The sequence below is a fragment of the Poecilia reticulata genome, chromosome 15 (genome assembly GCF_904066995.2).
Source record: "Poecilia reticulata chromosome 15, P_reticulata-male-v2, whole genome shotgun sequence".
Taxonomy (NCBI): domain Eukaryota; kingdom Metazoa; phylum Chordata; class Actinopteri; order Cyprinodontiformes; family Poeciliidae; genus Poecilia; species Poecilia reticulata.
The window spans coordinates 25,070,860-25,089,407 of NC_088844.1; the positions used below are offsets into that span (position 1 = coordinate 25,070,860).

The following is an 18,548-nucleotide window of genomic DNA, read 5'->3' on the forward strand; positions in this document are numbered from 1 at the left end:
CCAGCCCCTCACCTAGCAACCCAAATGAATCCCAGCCAGTCACCTAGCAACCCCAGCGGAGCCCAGCCAGTCACCTAGCAACCCCAGTGAAGCCCAGCCAGTTACCTAGCAACCCAAGCAGAATTCCAGCACATTTGGTCAGTTGGTTGTACAATGGCTGCTGGAGAAAACAATTATTTTGTTGTTGACTTACCACCCAGAAACCTCTTGCTGCACTCTTGTTGGCTGTGCAGGAGGCTCTACTAATGTTTTTCAAAGATGTATGTTTGCATAAATGCGCATCAAAAAACTAGTTTTTTTTAAAATTGTCATTTTTCCATTGGGTGAATTTACTTTCTAAGTAGAATACTTGTATGGTAAATGGAAACACAGCTATAGATAAACAAGAAACAAAGATTGATCTGTGTGAAGAGTGGAAACAAATCACAGAAATATCAGGTTTTTATGACAGTTGGCACGGTTGCATATAGCCCATATTCTAGTTCCCTACAGAATAAAAAGAAACGCACACACACACACGGAAAGTCATACTGCTGGGAGCAAAACTAATCCCTCTTCGCTTCACAGGTCATGGAAATGCTCTGAATTTACCAGCCATGACCCAAAAATACCTACTTTCACTGCCCTGATCGCACTCTGATTATACACATACGTACAATCCCTCTACATAGCAGCTGTAGCCAGTACTAACGAGCAGTCAATTAAAAGAAAACAGAGAGGAGCTTAGATTTCATTTTGTTGTCACTTCTTTCCATCCAGTGACATTGATGGTTGACTTTCGCTTACCTTTACACCTGTTTTCTGTCAAAACATTGGGGCGTCTTTTGCCAGTGCTGGTCTGATGCAAGAAACAAGCTAAACGTAGCTAGAAATAAATACCAGCAGCAATGTCTGTACTTGTGAAGCTAACAGGACAAAAACAACATTTATCGCGTCAGAGGCCTGTTTGAAGCAAACCGAGGTCAATATGTTGGGATTTTTATGCCACTGTGCTTGACTGATGCAAAAAAGCATCTGTGAGCAACATGAATGTTGATGAGGACTTCCCCATGAGGAACCAGGTTGGCCTTCCTCTTGTCACACATCAATTCATAATGCATCACAGACAGCAGCTCTTTTTGCTTCATTCTAGTTTACTGCTGCAATATGTATGAAGCTAAATCTCTGCCAACTGAGAGCGTACTCCTCTTTGTGTCGCTCGGAGGCCAGATTTCATAATTAGCACTAAGTTCAGGAAGGTTATGGTAAAAAATCCTGACATGGATTTGTGTTAAAAATGTTGACAGAGCTAAATTAAGATAGCCATGCTAATATGTTAGGCGTAAAACCCCACACAACAACTCTCTTACAGATCATCAGTAGAGAAGGTGCATAAATTAGCTAATCACCAACCGCTAGTGTTCAGACGATCACTTATTAATAATTACAAATTATAAATAAAGCCTGAAAACCTGAAACTGTAACAGACTGATTGTTATGTGTTGTGGTTTTTATGTTCCGTTCTTTGGTTCTTTCTTTGTGGATGCTCCTGATAAGACTTGAATGTAATTTCTGCTCTGCCGCCTAGTGGAGCTGTTGTCAGTCGGTTGCCATGGCAACCTAGGTGTGTGTGGCGTTATTTTCTCCTTGTTGTGACACGCTGCATCTGCTGTAACTTCTGTAACTTCAATAAATGACAAAAACTGGACTAATTGCCTTGTTTCTTCGCAGAGCATCAAAAATATTCATAAGAGTTACACAAGATATTAAAAAAACACTAATGTCTCCTACAGTGACAAGTTTGTAAAATTAAATTAGCTGTCCAGTATAAAAGAGAAATTAATTCCTTTCTTGTATCTTGACAGAAACCAAACTGTATAGACTTATATCTAGAGAGAACACAGGTATCGATTTTCTCAGCTAAGTCACGTTGTATAGAAATCTGATAAGAAATTAACTTTTTTGTGACAGATTCCCGTTCATTCGACTTTGGAATTGTTTCGTTTGTGCATCACTAGCTATAGCGGCTAATAGGCGCTATCCTGTCCAGTAAAACAGATGGCCCAGAACTCTTGTGGTTAACTTATGCTGCCACTCTTTTTAGAAAAAAGTAGCTTTTCTCTTCAGCGCTTTCATACATCTCATAATCCTTACTACTTTTTGAATGGCCCAAAACGCTACTTTTACACCTCCAGGCCTGCAGGTGGCACTAAACAAGGAGTATGGGACAAAAAGCCTCCATGTGAGATTAGTGGTAATCGGTGCTTTTCTAACTACTGCCACTAAACTTTAATATATGCTAATATGCTTCTTATTTATTGCTGAAGTCTTTCTACTTTGTCATTGTGTTAAAACACACTTATATGACCCAGACTTGCTTTTCTATTGGCGGCCACACTTACTGATTATTAATTAATCAAGTGAGTCTGATTAACATCTAATGGATACTATGGATGCTACATTCCCTCTTAGCTAGGCTAACTAGACATAGTGGACATTGCCTGGAATGTTGATTTATCAGCAGGCGAGAGCGTCAGGAAATGTTTATTTCTACACAGTGGCTGTTCAGATTGGGGAATTTGTAAAATTGCGATGTTTATATTTGCCTCTTCACATAATAGCCATCGTGTTTGTGAGTCAGTGGTGTCACTGCAGGAAATAAACAAACAAATCATCTTTTCTCCTCTAATGTTGACAGAGGGAGTACAGCCACAACCTGTGTTATTTTTCTCGTACAGATTTATGAAGGTTTAATATCAGAGTTTAATATCTTTCATATTTGTTATTTGATGGAAAATGTTTCTAGAAATCACGTGACATCATTCAGCTGAGTTATATGCCCAAAAGCTGAAATGTAGCTGCTGCCATGCAGCATAATAACCACAAAAAAGTATGTTTTAAGCATTTAAATCAGAATTTTAACTAAAACTGACAATGTTTAGCTTGGTGTTTCCAACTTCATCTTTGTTTTTGGTAATGCCTGGTTAAACTGACACACTTTTGGATAATAGCGACTGAATTTTTGTCCCAGTTGTTCAGTTTTATTGCTGAAGTTTTATGCTATTTGTACCTTAGAGTTGCTGTGTCTTTCCACTTTGTCAGCATCCTTTTCTTTCTTCTTCTCCTCTTTCTTCTTGTCACGCTCCTTCTGCAGTCGAGAAAGAAAATATTACTCCCCAGAAAATCAGAAAAGAAGTCAAAAGTTAAGATGGGAAAACGTAACTTGAGATTTAAGATTCCAAATCTAAAAAAAAAAAAAAAGAAATGTATATTGGAAATATTAAAATTTTACGTTTTCTACCTTGAATTTTCAATTTTATTGCAGGTAGTACAACCCTTAGTACCTTGAATGGCTCAAAACGCTACTTTTACACCTCCAGGCCTGCAGGTGGCGCTAAACAAGGAGTATGGGACATAAAGCCTCCATGTGAGGTTAGTGGTAATTTATAAACACACAAGAACAAAATGTGAGCAGCTGCTGTGGAACGTTTAGTGCAGTTCTGCAAACAAGAATATTAAATCTGCCATTGTTGATATATATGACATATTTGGGGTCATAGGTCAGGCTAAAAGTCAAGCTAACGTTTCAGCATTTTTACAAAAAGGTAACATTTTCAGTCTGGAATCCATTTTGTTTCCCCTGAAAACAAAACGTGTGGAAATGGAACACAAAAGGTTGCAAACTTTCCTGTTTTAGAAAAAAAACATTCCTGTGTGTGCAGAGCCTGAGTGGTGGTGAATAAAAATGCATGCCGCACTTCTCAGATTATTAGTTAATGTTTTTTTATATAGTTATTCTTAGGCTGTAATATTAAATTCAGTCTGAAATTACACTCTATGTTTATATATCACACAAATTTCAATTAAAGTTTGTGGTTGTTTATCTGGATCCCCATTAGCCGTTGCCGTGGCAACAGCTACTTTTAACTTTGGTCTAAATCATAAAAGCACTTTTTACTCCAGTCACTGTTAAAACAATTACACACACTTAATATAACATTAGGAACGTAGCATATTAAATTATTTAAAAATGTCCAATTATAACACTTTAGATAATAAAATCAAAAGGATTAGCTACATTAAAAAATATATATATAAAAGGGAGTTTAATGTTTTCATTCCTCTAAAAATAACACTTTTGTCCAGCGTTGTTGTTACATTATGGAGAGTAAAACAACCTTTTAAAGCATGCATTGTATTTACATTTTAAAAGTGATTATACAAAAAGACATTGAATAGTATAACATGACAAAATGTAAAAAAAATAAAATAAAAAAAGTTCAAGAGACATTAGCACCGTACATAAAGGGTTTAAGAATTCAGATTATTTATTTAATTACACTTCAACAAGCCACATAAGATAATTAAAAAAAAACACATCTTATGATCAATATTTGGTGTAAAAATAACACCATCAATTCGACTCCGATCATAATTAACATGCAATTTAATTACCCAGGAAAGCAAAATGAAGGCAGTTTTCTTCTAATGTCCATTATAAGGCCACATAGGCTGAAGCTACAGCATCACAAACGTTTGCTGTACGTCACATCTAGAAGTAAACATGTATCCCTAATGTGATATTAGTTCACTCAGTGTGCAGATTTAACACGCAGACATCATCCAGCAGGACAAAGCTGACGCACTTTTCAGGTTAATGCTTCTGTGTGCTGCGTTATGTGCAAAGAGGCTGCAGGGTTTAGGTAATGGTTGCCAGAAAGGCTGCAGTTTAGCGAGCGTAGCCTATCATCTTGTCATTATGGCGACAATAACTCTCAGATGCCACTGCTCTCCACTTGCTGCTTAGTTGCTGGTATTTATTTATGTGGAGAGGCTGATATTTCTGCTGGGATCCTGATGAACAGAGGTATGTTTGGATCAATATTTAAGAGGATGGGAATCAAACCAGACAAGGGAATCTGCTTTCACTGCAGCAGCTGCTGCAATTTTTCATCTTGAAATAATAGAATTTAAACCAGAAAATGAGGAAAATGCTCACAATGTGAAAATGTCTGACGACTTTATTGCTTAAATTTTTAAACTCTTGACTATTTTTCTCAGATATAAACAAGAAGCAGGAAAAATTATAGCAATTAAGCAGCTAATGTGCTATAAAAAGTATTTGTTCCTCTGAGAGATTTATTCTGCTTTTAAATTGTTCATATTTAATATCATTTTAATTTTATCTTTGTTTCACTGAGATCAAAGATCTGGTTTACAAAAGAGAAATGTTAAGACAAAACAAAATATGACACAAAAATAAAAAAGATTATACTTGTGTTGTAAATAACCTTAAATTATGCTTTTTGTACCTAAACCTTTTTAATAAAAACAATTTATAAAATATGTGATGAAATTTAAAATGTATTTGTCTCTTTGCTAATTTTTTTCTACATCTGTTTTTTTTTGTCTCAATTTAATGCTTCAGAATAAACAAATATTGGATTTTATTTTTATTTTTATCTTTATTTATGCATGTTGTCTAATTGAAATGCAATATTTAATTTACAAGAGATCTGCTTTGATAAAAACAAACAAAAATAAATCAAATATCTTTAACTATTACAGATAATCCTAATTAATACAAAATTCAGTTTTTAAATTTTGCTTTTTGTATCCTTGTTTAAATAAAAGTCATTTGAATTGAATTGAGATGATTTCTACAAAACTGGAAGGAATTTTCCACCAAAAAAAGAAAATTATCATTTAAAAACGTAATTTTGTGTTGACTGATTAATGATCTGAACTGACTGGCGTCGTCACGGTTTTGTAAACATCTATTAGAGAGTTTGAACATATTATCTCCAAACCTCTCTGCCCCGCTGCAGGTCTCTGACTCCATTAGCTGGGAGCTAATGATGCTAGCATTACCCAATTTGTTTGTGCAGCATTAGAAGGCCATTATGCTCCTATCTGATCGCCTCTAATAAAACAGAAAACTGCAGCGGCGTTCACTCCTTCACAAATAATGTTGACTAACACCTGAACGCTGCCGTTTTCAATCAGTTTCTGTCTATTTAGCCAGCAGAACCCAGGAAAACGGACCATGTGAATATGACTAAATAAAAGCATCAGCAGACTTCAAAAAGTAAGAATGGAATCAGGAATTCGTGAAACTAACTATCAGCACAACTGATATATGAAACAACTTATGGACTAAACACAATTCACATAAAACTTATGAAACAATATTTTAGTAGTCGGGGTAAGAGGGACAAGAGTTGAACTCTAACCCTCCTCTTAGTCTAAAGCTGCAACACAGCAAGGAGAGATAAACGTTTTTGCAGGATAAAGAAGAAACCCAAACCTCTGATCTGGTCTTGTCAGCCTGGGAGGACGGTGAGGTGGAAGGAGCAGCCGCTTCAGCTTTCTGCGAAAGACAGAGAATCGGCTGTTAGACATGAAGACGAGAAAAAGAAAAAGAAAAAAGGACAGAAGATTTAGACGAGCATGGCAAAGGGCATGGTGAGAAGAGAAAAGTGGAGCAGAGAGTTAATTAGGAGTAAAGGAGGATTTGCTTCTTGTACACAGTAGTGAGTCTTGAGTCCTAAAAGTTACGGAGGCTTTATTAGCCGCCGCTGACCTCTGGGAAAGACTGAGCATGGCTGGACCTTTGTTCTGGTTGTTTCACCAAGCAGCGGATTTCTGAAGTCATAACAGAGTTTAAAAGCAGAAAAAAGCTTTTTTAGATCAGCGATTCTCAGGCCGAGGATCATTTACCCCATTTAACAAACACTTTCAGACCAGAAATATTCCCACGAAATGTTAATGTTAAAATGCAGTTAGTCAGCGTGGGGCGCAGCGCTGTTCACCTCTCAACCCTAACCCTTAACACCTAAAGTAAATTATTTTATTTTATGTTAAAATGCAGTTAGTCAGCGTGGGGCGCAGCTCTGTTCACCACCTCGCCAACATTATATCGCTTTCAGCACGGCCACAGAGATCTGCATGTCTGCAGCATCATTATAATGTTCAAAAACATGTTTTGCAACTCGCTCTGAGAAACTAGTATTTCCAGGTTTTCTTTTTAGTGACCCCGTCTTAGGCCATTTACCCGTTGTTATTTTTAAACACAATCGTTTGGTAAGCTAACTGTAGCGTTGCACTTTGAGCTCACATCACAGCAAATAAACGTACGTTTACATGCAGTACCACATGGGCCAGTAGGGGGTGCACACAGACCACAGCTTGCAAGGACACAGAGGCAAATCGTACCCACGTTTTGGTCCTGCACAAAAATCATGGATGATCTAGAAAAGTCGATTTTGGGTCTTAAACTCCAACAATCCGCCATGTTATTATTGCTCGGAGACGTTTTTGAGGCATTGAAGATGAGTGACAAATACTTATTAAATATCTTCAGTAATGCAGCCAAAAAAATTGGTCACTCGAAAGTGGCTTCAACCTGATCCACTGATGTTACAGGACTGGTTGGATCTGATGGAGGAAACCCACAAAATGGAAACATTCACACCGAGACTGGAATCTGAACTTTACTATAAAAAATAAAAAAAAGATGGTGGAAATGGGTTAGATTTCCTGAGAACAATCAGTGACGTAGGTCTCAGACTTTTAAATTATTTATGCTGCTTCAAAAATTGGAAATTAAATCTGAAAGTTGCTTCATACCTGTAACTATGTCTGTCTTTGTTAGAAATTAAGTATTGCCTCATGTTGACAATTGTTCTGTGTTTGATAAAAATGGAAAGCGACCAATAAAAACTCAGCTTCAGAAAGAGAAGAAAGAAGGAAAAGCAACCAGACGGCACGAGTTCTTCAAACAAACACAGGAAAACCTCCAGGGTTCGTCTATAAACAAAAACACAGAACATCTGGCGAGTTTAACAGTTTATCCACCTATACTTGGTTTACTAATTTATAAGGGAGAATATTAGTTAACAAGTAATTAGTGTTTCATCATCATTTAGACAGAAATAAATGCTATTCTCCTATAACCATATTGCAATTCAAAATGTTTTTACCTTACACATTTAGTTTTTTTCTTATTTATGGTGGTTTTAAAACGGTCTTTTTGTGTCTGTATTCATGTTTTAGTTCACTTTAGTTTAGCCCAGTGGTGCCCAAAGTGGGTCCTGGAGGCCCGGCATCCTGCATGTTTTAGTTCTCTCCCTGGTTTAACGCACTTGGATCAAATGATGGCTCGTTAGACGGCCTGAGGAACATTGACAAGCTGAAAAGGTTGTTGCTACCACCAGGGAGAGAACTACAACATGCAGGATGCCGGAGCTAGAGGACAGACTTTGGACACCCGTTTTAGCCCTTCATGGTCCTTTTGATATTATTTGAGGTATTTAGTGTAGTTAGAATTATATTATTGTTTTCCTTATTTTCAGTCCTTTATAGTGTTTCTAGTTAGGTTAATTCTTTAGTTAAGGTTCTGTCCTCGTTTGTCTGGCACCACATCATGACACAAACCAGATGAAAGAGCCCATCTTTAAATAATTAATGTGTAATTAAACAATAAAGATGACGTACATTTTATGAAATAGATCACACTTTAAGTAAATATTTGTTGTAGTTAACATATTTCAGGTAAGTAAACATGTAATGAAATAGATCCAGTCCTAGAATTTCATGTAATTGAACATTACAGGTTACAAATGTGCTTATCATCTGAGGTAATACATTTTATGAACTTTTTAAAAAATACATTTTTAAATATAAATTTGGTTAAAAAATAAAAAAAAAAGGGGTCACAATGAAATAAAAATATGCCTCATCTATATGGTCTAGTAGAATAATTTCACTCAGATTTTGAGTTAATGGAGCACACGATTTGGAAGCTATTGAAGAAAACATTTAATATTTAAAATATTGAATATGACAAACATTTTATAGAGGATAGTGTGCCTCGTTTAATAGCTTGAATTACCACTTTTTTGTATTAGTTGGTCACAAGACAAAGCATTTATTTACAGGAGTGTTTGGAAATTGACGGTCCCTATGTGAACCTCCGAGCGCTTCAGGAGGCATCGGTAGAGAACAGCTGGCCGAAATTAGCCTTCATAAATCGGATCAACCTTGAGCTGAACGTCCCTTCCTCCGCGGAGGGCGAATATCCAGTAACCAATTTGCAAAACAACTTCGCTGCGGCCGTTAATACCATAAAAACACCGGTGTTCTGACTAGTTTGTTTTGGTCTGTGCGCTGCAAACATGGCGCCGAGTGACGTAAATGTCATACGCTGTGACGTCAGCTCCAAAGCTCTATGGGAAATTTTAACCCAAAGGGGGCAGCACTGAGACTGTTTTAGGTCAAATATTGCAGATTTAAACTAGTTTTTGACAGAAATGTCAACATTTGCAAAGTAACAAGATAGTAACACCCCTAAGGTCCAATTTATACATTTTATCTTAAAAACGTTAATTTGGGGTTTAGCTACTCCTTAAAGTGAACTGAAAGCATGTTGTAAACGAACGTACAGAAATCAGAACAAGGAGAACCAAGATCAGAAGGAATAAAAAAGGCAAAAAAATAAAAGATATTTGAACCTTAATAATGCTGATCAGAGCAGCCCACACTCATTGACATTATAGTGCAAAACGTCGTCCTTCTGGTCCAATGTCAGGCAGCAAAGCTCACAATGTGGCTCTGCACATACAGAGGCAGATGAATAAAGGATAAGGAGGAATAACTAAAGACTTTAGGGAGAGACGGAAAGAACAAAGTAAGGAAAGGTTCATTTTCATTTCTCCATTTGCATGCACGGCACTTTCATGTTCAGGACACTCCGGAGACTTCAAACCAAGTAAGTGAAAAGCGCTGCTAATGCTTTCAGCCGCCTAGTGCCCACAAAATCCTTCATAAAAGCAGGTGAGCAACAAGAAATGAAAGCACTACCATCATTACTGCCATTCTCAATCTGTCGCCGCGACCCGCACTGATCCACTCCCATCAGCCGCTGCGGCGCAGAACTTCCTGCAGCTCTTCTGCTGACAGTTAACAGATTTAACTTCTGATGCAACCGTGCCCCTGTCTGCATCTCGCTCCTATTTATGTTTTACCGTCTGGGTGTTTGCTCCATTTCTCGATGCATCGCGGCTTCCCGGGAGATTTTCGCCTTGTCTAGCTTAAGCTCCTTCTCAACTGCGCGTTTCAAAAATGTGCCAAGAGTTTTAAGGTCAAAAGGACGGAAAAACAGAACAGAACCGTGTAAAAAGCATAGAATTTCATAGTGATTTCTAGAAGATAAGAAATGATTTTGATACAAATACAAGATAATTTTTTATCACACAAAACTGGAAGATATTTTTCTGCTCTTCAAATAATCAGTTTATTCAGTTTTATCAAAAAACCTGGGCAAAATTAATACACCATTTTGTTTGTATTGCGATCAATGATAATCTTACTAATACCGTTTGCCTTGACCTTTAACCCCAGATGAAAACAAGGCAAATACTGAATAAAATGAATTTGGAAAAACTAAAACTACAGTTAAAAGTAGATCGAATTCGAAATGGTTTGTGTCCAGAATGTGAAAGATAAATTGTTCAATATTAATTGGTTTTGACCTAATTATGGAAGTTAAAATTTTAGTAATATTGCAATAAATCATATTTTTTACTCTTAACTAGAAAGAAGTCTCCATTATAAAATTGCTGTGCATTTTTCTTAGTGTCAGAAGTAAGCAAATAAAAACTTATTTTCATGATAAATTGATAATTTCCATTCTGATTATAAATTTTTTTTCAAGGGAAGATTTCATAATTCATTTTATTTATGGTTTTAATTGCATGTAGATTTTTATTTCTCTTTTATTTGTTGTTATTTTGGATATTTAAAATATCTTCCAGTTTCTGTGTTTAATGTTCTTTAAAAAAAATGTAAGTTTATTAAGCGTTCACAGGACGAACTTCCATCATTATCCCATTACGTGAAAACGATCATCATTTCTCGCAATAATTGTTATCATTTCTATATAGTTAGAAATTTTTAGCAATGACTCTGATGTCTTATAAGCTCTAACAAATGACTGAATGTCTTGAATCAGAAGCCTCTTTACTTTCTCCTGCTGCAGATAAAAAAAACACCTTTTGTCCTCTAATGCCAAAACCAGAAACATTTCCCAAAATAGGTGATCCAGCAAACATCAGTGCTCCTCCTCTCTAAAGGCCCTCAGGCAGAAAACTAATGCTGACTACTGAGGGCAGGACACAGAAACGTTTTCATCTTTCTCCATTTACATCCGTCTCCCTCATCAACTGTAAAGGCATCAAACGCTCTCGCTGCCTGTGGTGCTGAATTCACAACATTTTCCACTCTCTTCTCTGGCTCTGTTGGGGTCTTTTCGGGCTTTACCCCGCTCCCCGTTTATGTTTCCTCCTCCTATTTTTTAGACTTCAGAGCTGCAGGAGATGTGAGGCCGGCTGCAGACATGCAAAGACGATAAAGACGAAGAAGCTGGAGGGTGAGGAGAGACGAAAAGAAGAGCAGAGAACAAGACGACGGTTGAGTTGAACCGAGACGGAATAGATTTTAGGAGTAAAGTAGGGAAAGAGTTTACAGGTATTGACCCTTTTCACGTGACGTCCGTCATGGACTCCGCCCATGACGGACATCAAAACAACCAATTCGTTCCAATACAGCCAGTCTAAAAACATCTGTAACCTAATAACGCTTTTATTTAGTCGATTTCACTTTAAAAATGGTCATAGTATGCTGCGCAGTCGGCTGCACAAACAGAGATGGATGCAAACCAAACGTGTAATTTTATTTTATAACTTTTAATGAGGAAAGATGCCATGGCGATGGATATCAGCCGTCAATCATAATGACTGTCAGCCCTAAGCTAGCCGTTTCCAACTTTTGTAAATCCCGCCGTCTATGAGCCCCAACCAGGTGTGTTAAATTCACAGACAAATTAGCTCGACTTGAGCAAGTAGAAACCACAAATAAACTGGTAAAAACAATTTCAGTCGCTCTTTTCAATACTCCCATCCCTCACTTCCAGCTAACGGTCGCTTAAATTCTGCAGCACATCTACATGTTAAGGTTGTAAAAGTCAAGCTAGCATAGCTTACCAACTTCCCTCTTACTCACTATTTTTTTTTATTAAAACTTTTCACTGACCTGTAGGATGTGATCCCCTTGGACCTTGTTATCTTTTCATAATGTTGACAATTACTAGCAAAGCACTTTTTCTTTAATATATCAGCCGTACATTTAAGATGTAGCGCATTATGGTGACAACTTGAAAGCTAAAACCAATGGTGGTCATCGTCGGTGAGCTGGAGGGCGTGACGCCATGTTGCAACGTGTCTATAAATCTAAAAAAGGCGCCTCCTCCAATAACCTCGGCGATAACAGAAATAGTATATAAGCACTCATGTAAAAGGCAGAAAAACTCAGAAGTGCTCTGAGAAAAAAACTCTCTCGCTGCAGGTCCTTTAATGTCCGCCGATGTCAGAGGATTGGCAGTTAACAAGGTTGCCAGGGCCGAGGCTGTGGACGCAGCAGGCGGGACAGTTCAATGACTAACGCAGACAAATAAGGTTGAAAATAAGCAAAGTCCCCCCCCCGAGGCAACTCCGCTGCTCTCTTGTGACATTTTTAGGCCAATCAGTGGAGTCATCACAGAGGGTTGGCAAGATGCACTCTGAAACAAGACGCACACACACACAGCTACTAATTCACCCTTGACACAACAATGAACCGACGCTGCAGGAGCAGGGAAATGGAGAGCATGCACTCATGTACTTCGGCATGAATAAAGTCCTCCGAGCTTCTATTATCTGCTTTACCGTGATTCATCTGGAAACGGAGCCGCCGAAGCATGAAGCAAACACGCACACAGCATAAAATATCTGGAGTCATTCATTTCAACGAAAAACAAACTTGTTCTGCACAAAAGTTTTGAAATTAAATGTACAGGAAAGTCTGACTCATTTTTCTGAGGATGACCATGTTTGGTAATAATCACATGACCCAGAGATCCAATCAGAACCTGGCATTTAAATCTCCACTTCAATGGTTCTCATATTTATAATCTATATTTAGACGATGTAAATATAAAGCTTTATTTTCTCAAACAGCTACATAAGATTTCTGCCTCCTCCGCACAGCATTTGTGTCCTCAGAGATGTAATCATAATTATTTGGGTCAATATTGGAATCTTTTTTATTTAAAATTAATTTTCAATAAATTTTGAAAATCTGTACACTTGAAAAACATAAAAAATTATTTGAACAAAGTTTTCCTTTACTTAGGAACTTGCAAAGTTACAACAAAACAATAATTATTTACTCCAGAATCAACATTAACAAGCTCAACAAACCAAAAAATACAACAGAAATATGGTAATTTTAGTGCAGCGATTAAATTAAATAAAGAAATTGTTTATTTACGTCCAGACCCGCCTATAAGAGGATTAGCCAAGGATCATGCACAAAGGTTGTTGGTAATCGCTTAAAAAAATAAATAAAATAAAATAATAGATGTGGTTTCAAAAGCCGTTAAAAATGCAGCCAAGTGGCTAAATTGTCAATTGTGGCCAGAAAATGGAGACTTTTCAAAATAAGAGCATACTTGGCAAGCTAATTTGCCAAAAAAAAAATTTCTGAAACTGCAAAAAGATACATTTCATACATGAATTTTGTTTTTAACGCTAAAATTGATTAATTTCAAAGCCTTAGCACCCATACAGTGAACTGTTGTCTGTGAGTTTCACTTTTACAACTAAATTACAGAAATTAATCGACTTTCATTATATTTTATAGCACAATTTTAGAAGTTAAAATGTACTATTTCATTGACTGTTCAGAAAAATATCAATCAGCAGCACTTTACGACAATTCACGGGAAACTTAATAGTGGTATTGTAGTTTCTGTTTTGACTGATAAAACAATACAATAAATCAGAACAAATTTAAAGTATAACTAACTTCAAATGATTATTTTTTCCAGATATAGTGTCTAAAGGGTCCTAGAGGTGCCAACTTTATGTTTCTGTGCAAATTTTGATTCGCCAAGGACAAAGCAGAGCTGCAGGCCGAAATGTCGCCATAAAAACAAAATCACAACAGCGACAAAAAACCGCACTAGATTAGTCGCTGGTCCTTTTTTGAAAACAAAAACCTGCTAGAGGGTCTGAAAAGTTGTTAAATACAAAGACAAAACTGATAAGTTGGCAACAGTACGTCTTTCTTCCTGCCCTCTGCTCTGTTTCAGCCCCTCACTCTTGGCCACGCCCTTCTGTCTCCAGGCTCCACCCCCTTGCCCCTCTGTCTCTAGGCTCCGCCCACTTCGGTGGAATTTTTCAAAACATTTCAGTTAAATCACAACTTTTACTGTTATAAAACCAGACAGCCTGAGTCATTATTCGACTCCCAACTCAAACTGCAGCCGTCGTCCGCCCTCTCCTCTCCCTTCACCATCTGTGTGAAACTACTTATAGTGGTAATGAGTTGTTTTTAATAATCAATTTGCATATAAAAGCAAAGACGCGCGTGTGGGCAACCCAAACACGTCCCGGATCACAGTCTGGCTGCTGGCGACGCCTCAGAGAAACACAGAAGAAGAGAGAGAGATTTCTCTGATGGTGTTCATCAGTTTCACAGCCTTTGCTGAGTTCGATTTAAAGTGTTTCCAGATTTTTTCCCCGTTTGTTTTCTGGCTCCCAGCAGATGCAAATTGAAAATCTGGGAGTAGGAAATATAATTATTAGTGTGACTCCATGCATTGTTGGGTAAAATAGAGACACAAAGGATTAAAAAATAATATTTTAGATATATTTTGAGCTGAACATCATAAATAAAACATTTATTTTTCTCTCATTATGCCATGTTTGGTGGATTTGACCTACCTTAAAGTAAAAAAGCAGACTCCTGATTATTATGTCTTAAAATCCTGTAGGTAATCCCACAGGATGATGCAGCCACCACCATGTTTCACTGTGGCTATGTTGTTTCAATGCTGTTTAGTGTTGATGATGGGCCAAAAATACAAATACAGCTAAAAAAAAACATGAAAAAGTTCAACATTTTCTGTCACTCACTTTAGAAACTAAAACTCATATTCTGCATAAATTAATTACACATAAAGTGAAATGTTTCAAATCTTTATTTCTTGTCATTTTAATTATGTTTTCAATGTTTTCCTGAGTAGTTTTGGTCTCATCTTTATATCAGTTTTTGAGAAATATTCCAAATATGGACGCCTGTCTATTTTCCAGTATTTCATACCCTTCTCCTGACTGATACCTTTGTGAAAGAAGACACTTTGTAAAATGTCTGCAAACTATGACTTGGCGAAATGATCAATGTTGCTGAACTCAACAACACTCAAGTTGCTTCAACAAGATATTAAAATAATGGTTTGCAAACTATTCCAAGTTGCTGATTGCCATTTTTTACAGTTTTCCTATTGAACAGAATGTGTTAAATTAAAGTTGGAACACTCTTCCTTCACGAGACTCTGAGTCTAAACACACAGAATTACTCTAAAAAGACTGAAAACAGTTTCAAGGGTCATCATTAACTGGGTTTGTAAAGTCTTGGCATCAGTTCAGTTTGTGCAGTAATCAGGCCGGAAAGAGCTTTCACTGCCTTTACAGGGATTTAAAACCAGAAAATGTCATTACTGTAATGGATCTAAAGAGGTCAGCAGCACCAAAAGCAAACAGTTTGTTGAGGGCAACATCAAGTCCGATGAAAGCAAAATTCAGCAAATGAAAACGGCAAATGACAGTTTCCAGTGCAAATATCTTACTACACTTGAAATAAGACAACACTAACTTAAAAGTAACTTTGTAGCAAGATTTAAAAGCTTGTTTTAAGTAAATAATTACTTAATATTGAGGAGGAAGCACTTGTTCTGTTGGAAGATTATTTCACTTATAACAAAGGAGTCAAACTCATTTTCATTTTGGGCCAAATCAAGATCATGAAGGCTCTTAAAGGGCCGGTTGCGCCAGAATGTATTGATAAAACCTTATCACAAACTGTTAAAATATCAATGAATTCTTAAAATTAAATATTATTGAACATCTTTTCAGTCCCTCCAGGATTTAGTGATACATTTTGTGACTTTTTTTTTTTTGTAATAAAAAATAAAGTATTTGTGATACTAATTTTTAAATATTTGCGCTTATTTATGACGGTTAATGTGACTTTTTATAACTTGCTGTATAGATGACAGACTATTATCTGACATCAGTTAAAGCAGAGGCAGATGTTTAGTACAAGTAAAGTTTTTGACAATTTTTGAGAAAAGTCTGTAATAAACTCCCAACTGTATATTAGCACTAAAAATGTGTAGATTTGTTGATTTTGTGTGAAATTCCATGATAATTCTCCAGAAACTGGAGGGACTGATTGATATAATTTAGTAGTAAACAGATAAAAACTGAATTCATTTGACTGATTACATAATATTTGAGCACATTTAGTGTTTAGTCTTGAATCTAGAGGGCCACATAAGAAGCTATGGCGGGCCGGATTTGGCCCACGGGCCTCGAGTTTGACACACATGACTTATAACTTCATTTTTAAAGTTAATTTGGAACAAGCAATTTTTCATTGTTTAAAAGGAATTATTTACTTAAAACACGTGCATGTAAATTGCTGAATAGTTACTTTTAAGTTAGTTTGTCTTATTCCAAGTGTACTAAGGTATTTGGAATAGAAACTAGACAAAAACACCAAAAGAAGCAAAATATCTCAGTCATTCACAATCTAATTTCAAAGTTTCAAGAAGTTCTGAATGATTAAGAATTACAAATATTTCATTATTTGGAGTTTGCTTTGAATAAAAAATACGTGGAAGTTGATTTCAGCTCAGCGAGGTGGGAGATTTTCAACAAAGGAGGAGCTAGAAAAGCTACAGGGAAGGAAAAAGTTGTCATTTTACATAAGGATGATTTCTGTCCTCTGCCTATTTGTGCCTCTACCAGCCCCACAGCTACCAGTACAGCCCAGATTACATAAAACAGCCTCCAACCACTGCAGCTGTAACAATAACATGTAGTGACTGAAAATGGAGAATACGACACGAGCTGGTGATACTCACTGAGGCTGCGGCCAAGGCCTCCTGGTCGTAGTACTTCTTCCTCTCGTATTTGTCCCGGATGAAAACTTCCACGGCTCTAAAGCTTGGAGTTAAGGACTGGAACGGAAAACAAGTCAACCGCAACGCAAAAAAACAAAATCTTACCAACCATTTCTGATGATAAAACTTCTCAGTTTGGTGCTTTGGTCTCAACTAGCACTTCTTTTGAAGGACAACTCCAGGGTTAAATTTTAATTAGAAATAAAATGCATTGATTTATGAGAATAAGTTCTTGCATTATTAAGCAATCACCACTATATTACTTGAAAATGGTCTCAAAACCACATTATGGTTTATTACCATACCATACCAACTTTATTTATAAAGCACTTTAAAACAACCACAGCTGATACAAAGTGCTGTACATTAAAACACAGCATAATAAAAAAAATAAAAACTCTTACAGTTTAAAAACAAAAACATACACTCTAAAACTAGATCCCGCAGGAGTTAAAAGCCAAGTAAAATAAATGGGTTTTAAGACGAACTTTAAAAGTGGACAGTGAAGGGGCCTCTCTGACCTGCAAAGGCAAGTCATTCCATAACTTAGGACCTATGACAGAGAAAGCCCTGTCCCCTCTGAGCTTCCTCCTGGATCTCGGTACCTCCAAGAGCAGCTGATCTGCTGACCTGAGTGACCGATAAGGTACGTAGGGGTGAAGAAGCTCAGAGAGGTAAGCCGGGGCAAGATTATGCAGCGATTTAAAAACAAACAAAAGAATTTTAAAATGAATCCTAAAATATACAGGCAGCCAGTGAAGTGAGGCCAGGACAGGGGTCACATGCTCCCTCTTCCGAGTTCCTGTCAAAAGTCTTGCAGCTGCATTCTGAACCAGCTGCAGACGTGAGAGCAGCGACTGACTGACTCCCAGATAAAGTGCGTTACAGTAATCCAGTCGAGTCGAGATAAAAGCGTGGATCACTGTTTCAAAATGTTGCCTGGAAAGAAAAGATTTCACTGATGCCAATCGCCTTAAATGATAAAAGCTGGACTTAACCACGGCTCTGATTTGGCTGTCCAATTTAAAATCACTGTCCACCTTAAAACCAAGGTCCGTAATAACATGTTTAAAATATACCTCCAAAGGTCCAAGGTCAACAGAGGAGGACTCAGAGGAGCCACTGGGTCCAAACACAATCACCTCTGTTTTGTTTTCATTACAATTTAAAAAGTTCAAGGCCAACCAAGATTTAATATCACCAAGACATGCCAGGAGATGTTTGATAGAGTGGACATCCTTCTGCTTCATGGGCAAATAAATCTGACAATCATCAGCATAACAATGAAAAGAAATCCCATGTTTCCTAAGGATAGAACCCAGAGGCAATAAATAAAGAGAGAAAAGCAGTGGGCCCAGAATTGAGCCCTGCGGGACACCATAAGTCATTGAAACAGCAGATGATTCAGAGTCACTAATTTTCACTGAAAATGTTCTCTCCTCTAGGTAAGACTGGAACCATTTAAGAACAGTGCCATCAATACCAACAATGTGGCAATAACTTC

At 37.1% G+C, this 18,548-nt stretch overlaps 1 protein-coding gene across 1 annotated transcript in view; it reads right to left on the bottom strand.

Moving 5' to 3' along the window:
* The window catches only part of LOC103477312 (stromal membrane-associated protein 1), an 80,714-nt gene that overhangs the window by 47,211 nt on the left and 14,955 nt on the right, over positions 1-18,548 (bottom strand). Inside the window, exons 4-6 of the mRNA XM_008430360.3 lie at positions 17,006-17,081; positions 6,287-6,349; positions 3,050-3,127 (exon numbers count right to left, since the gene is read on the bottom strand). Of these exons, the coding sequence (XP_008428582.1) occupies positions 3,050-3,127; positions 6,287-6,349; positions 17,006-17,081 (217 nt within the window). The remainder of the gene's footprint in view (positions 1-3,049; positions 3,128-6,286; positions 6,350-17,005; positions 17,082-18,548) is intronic.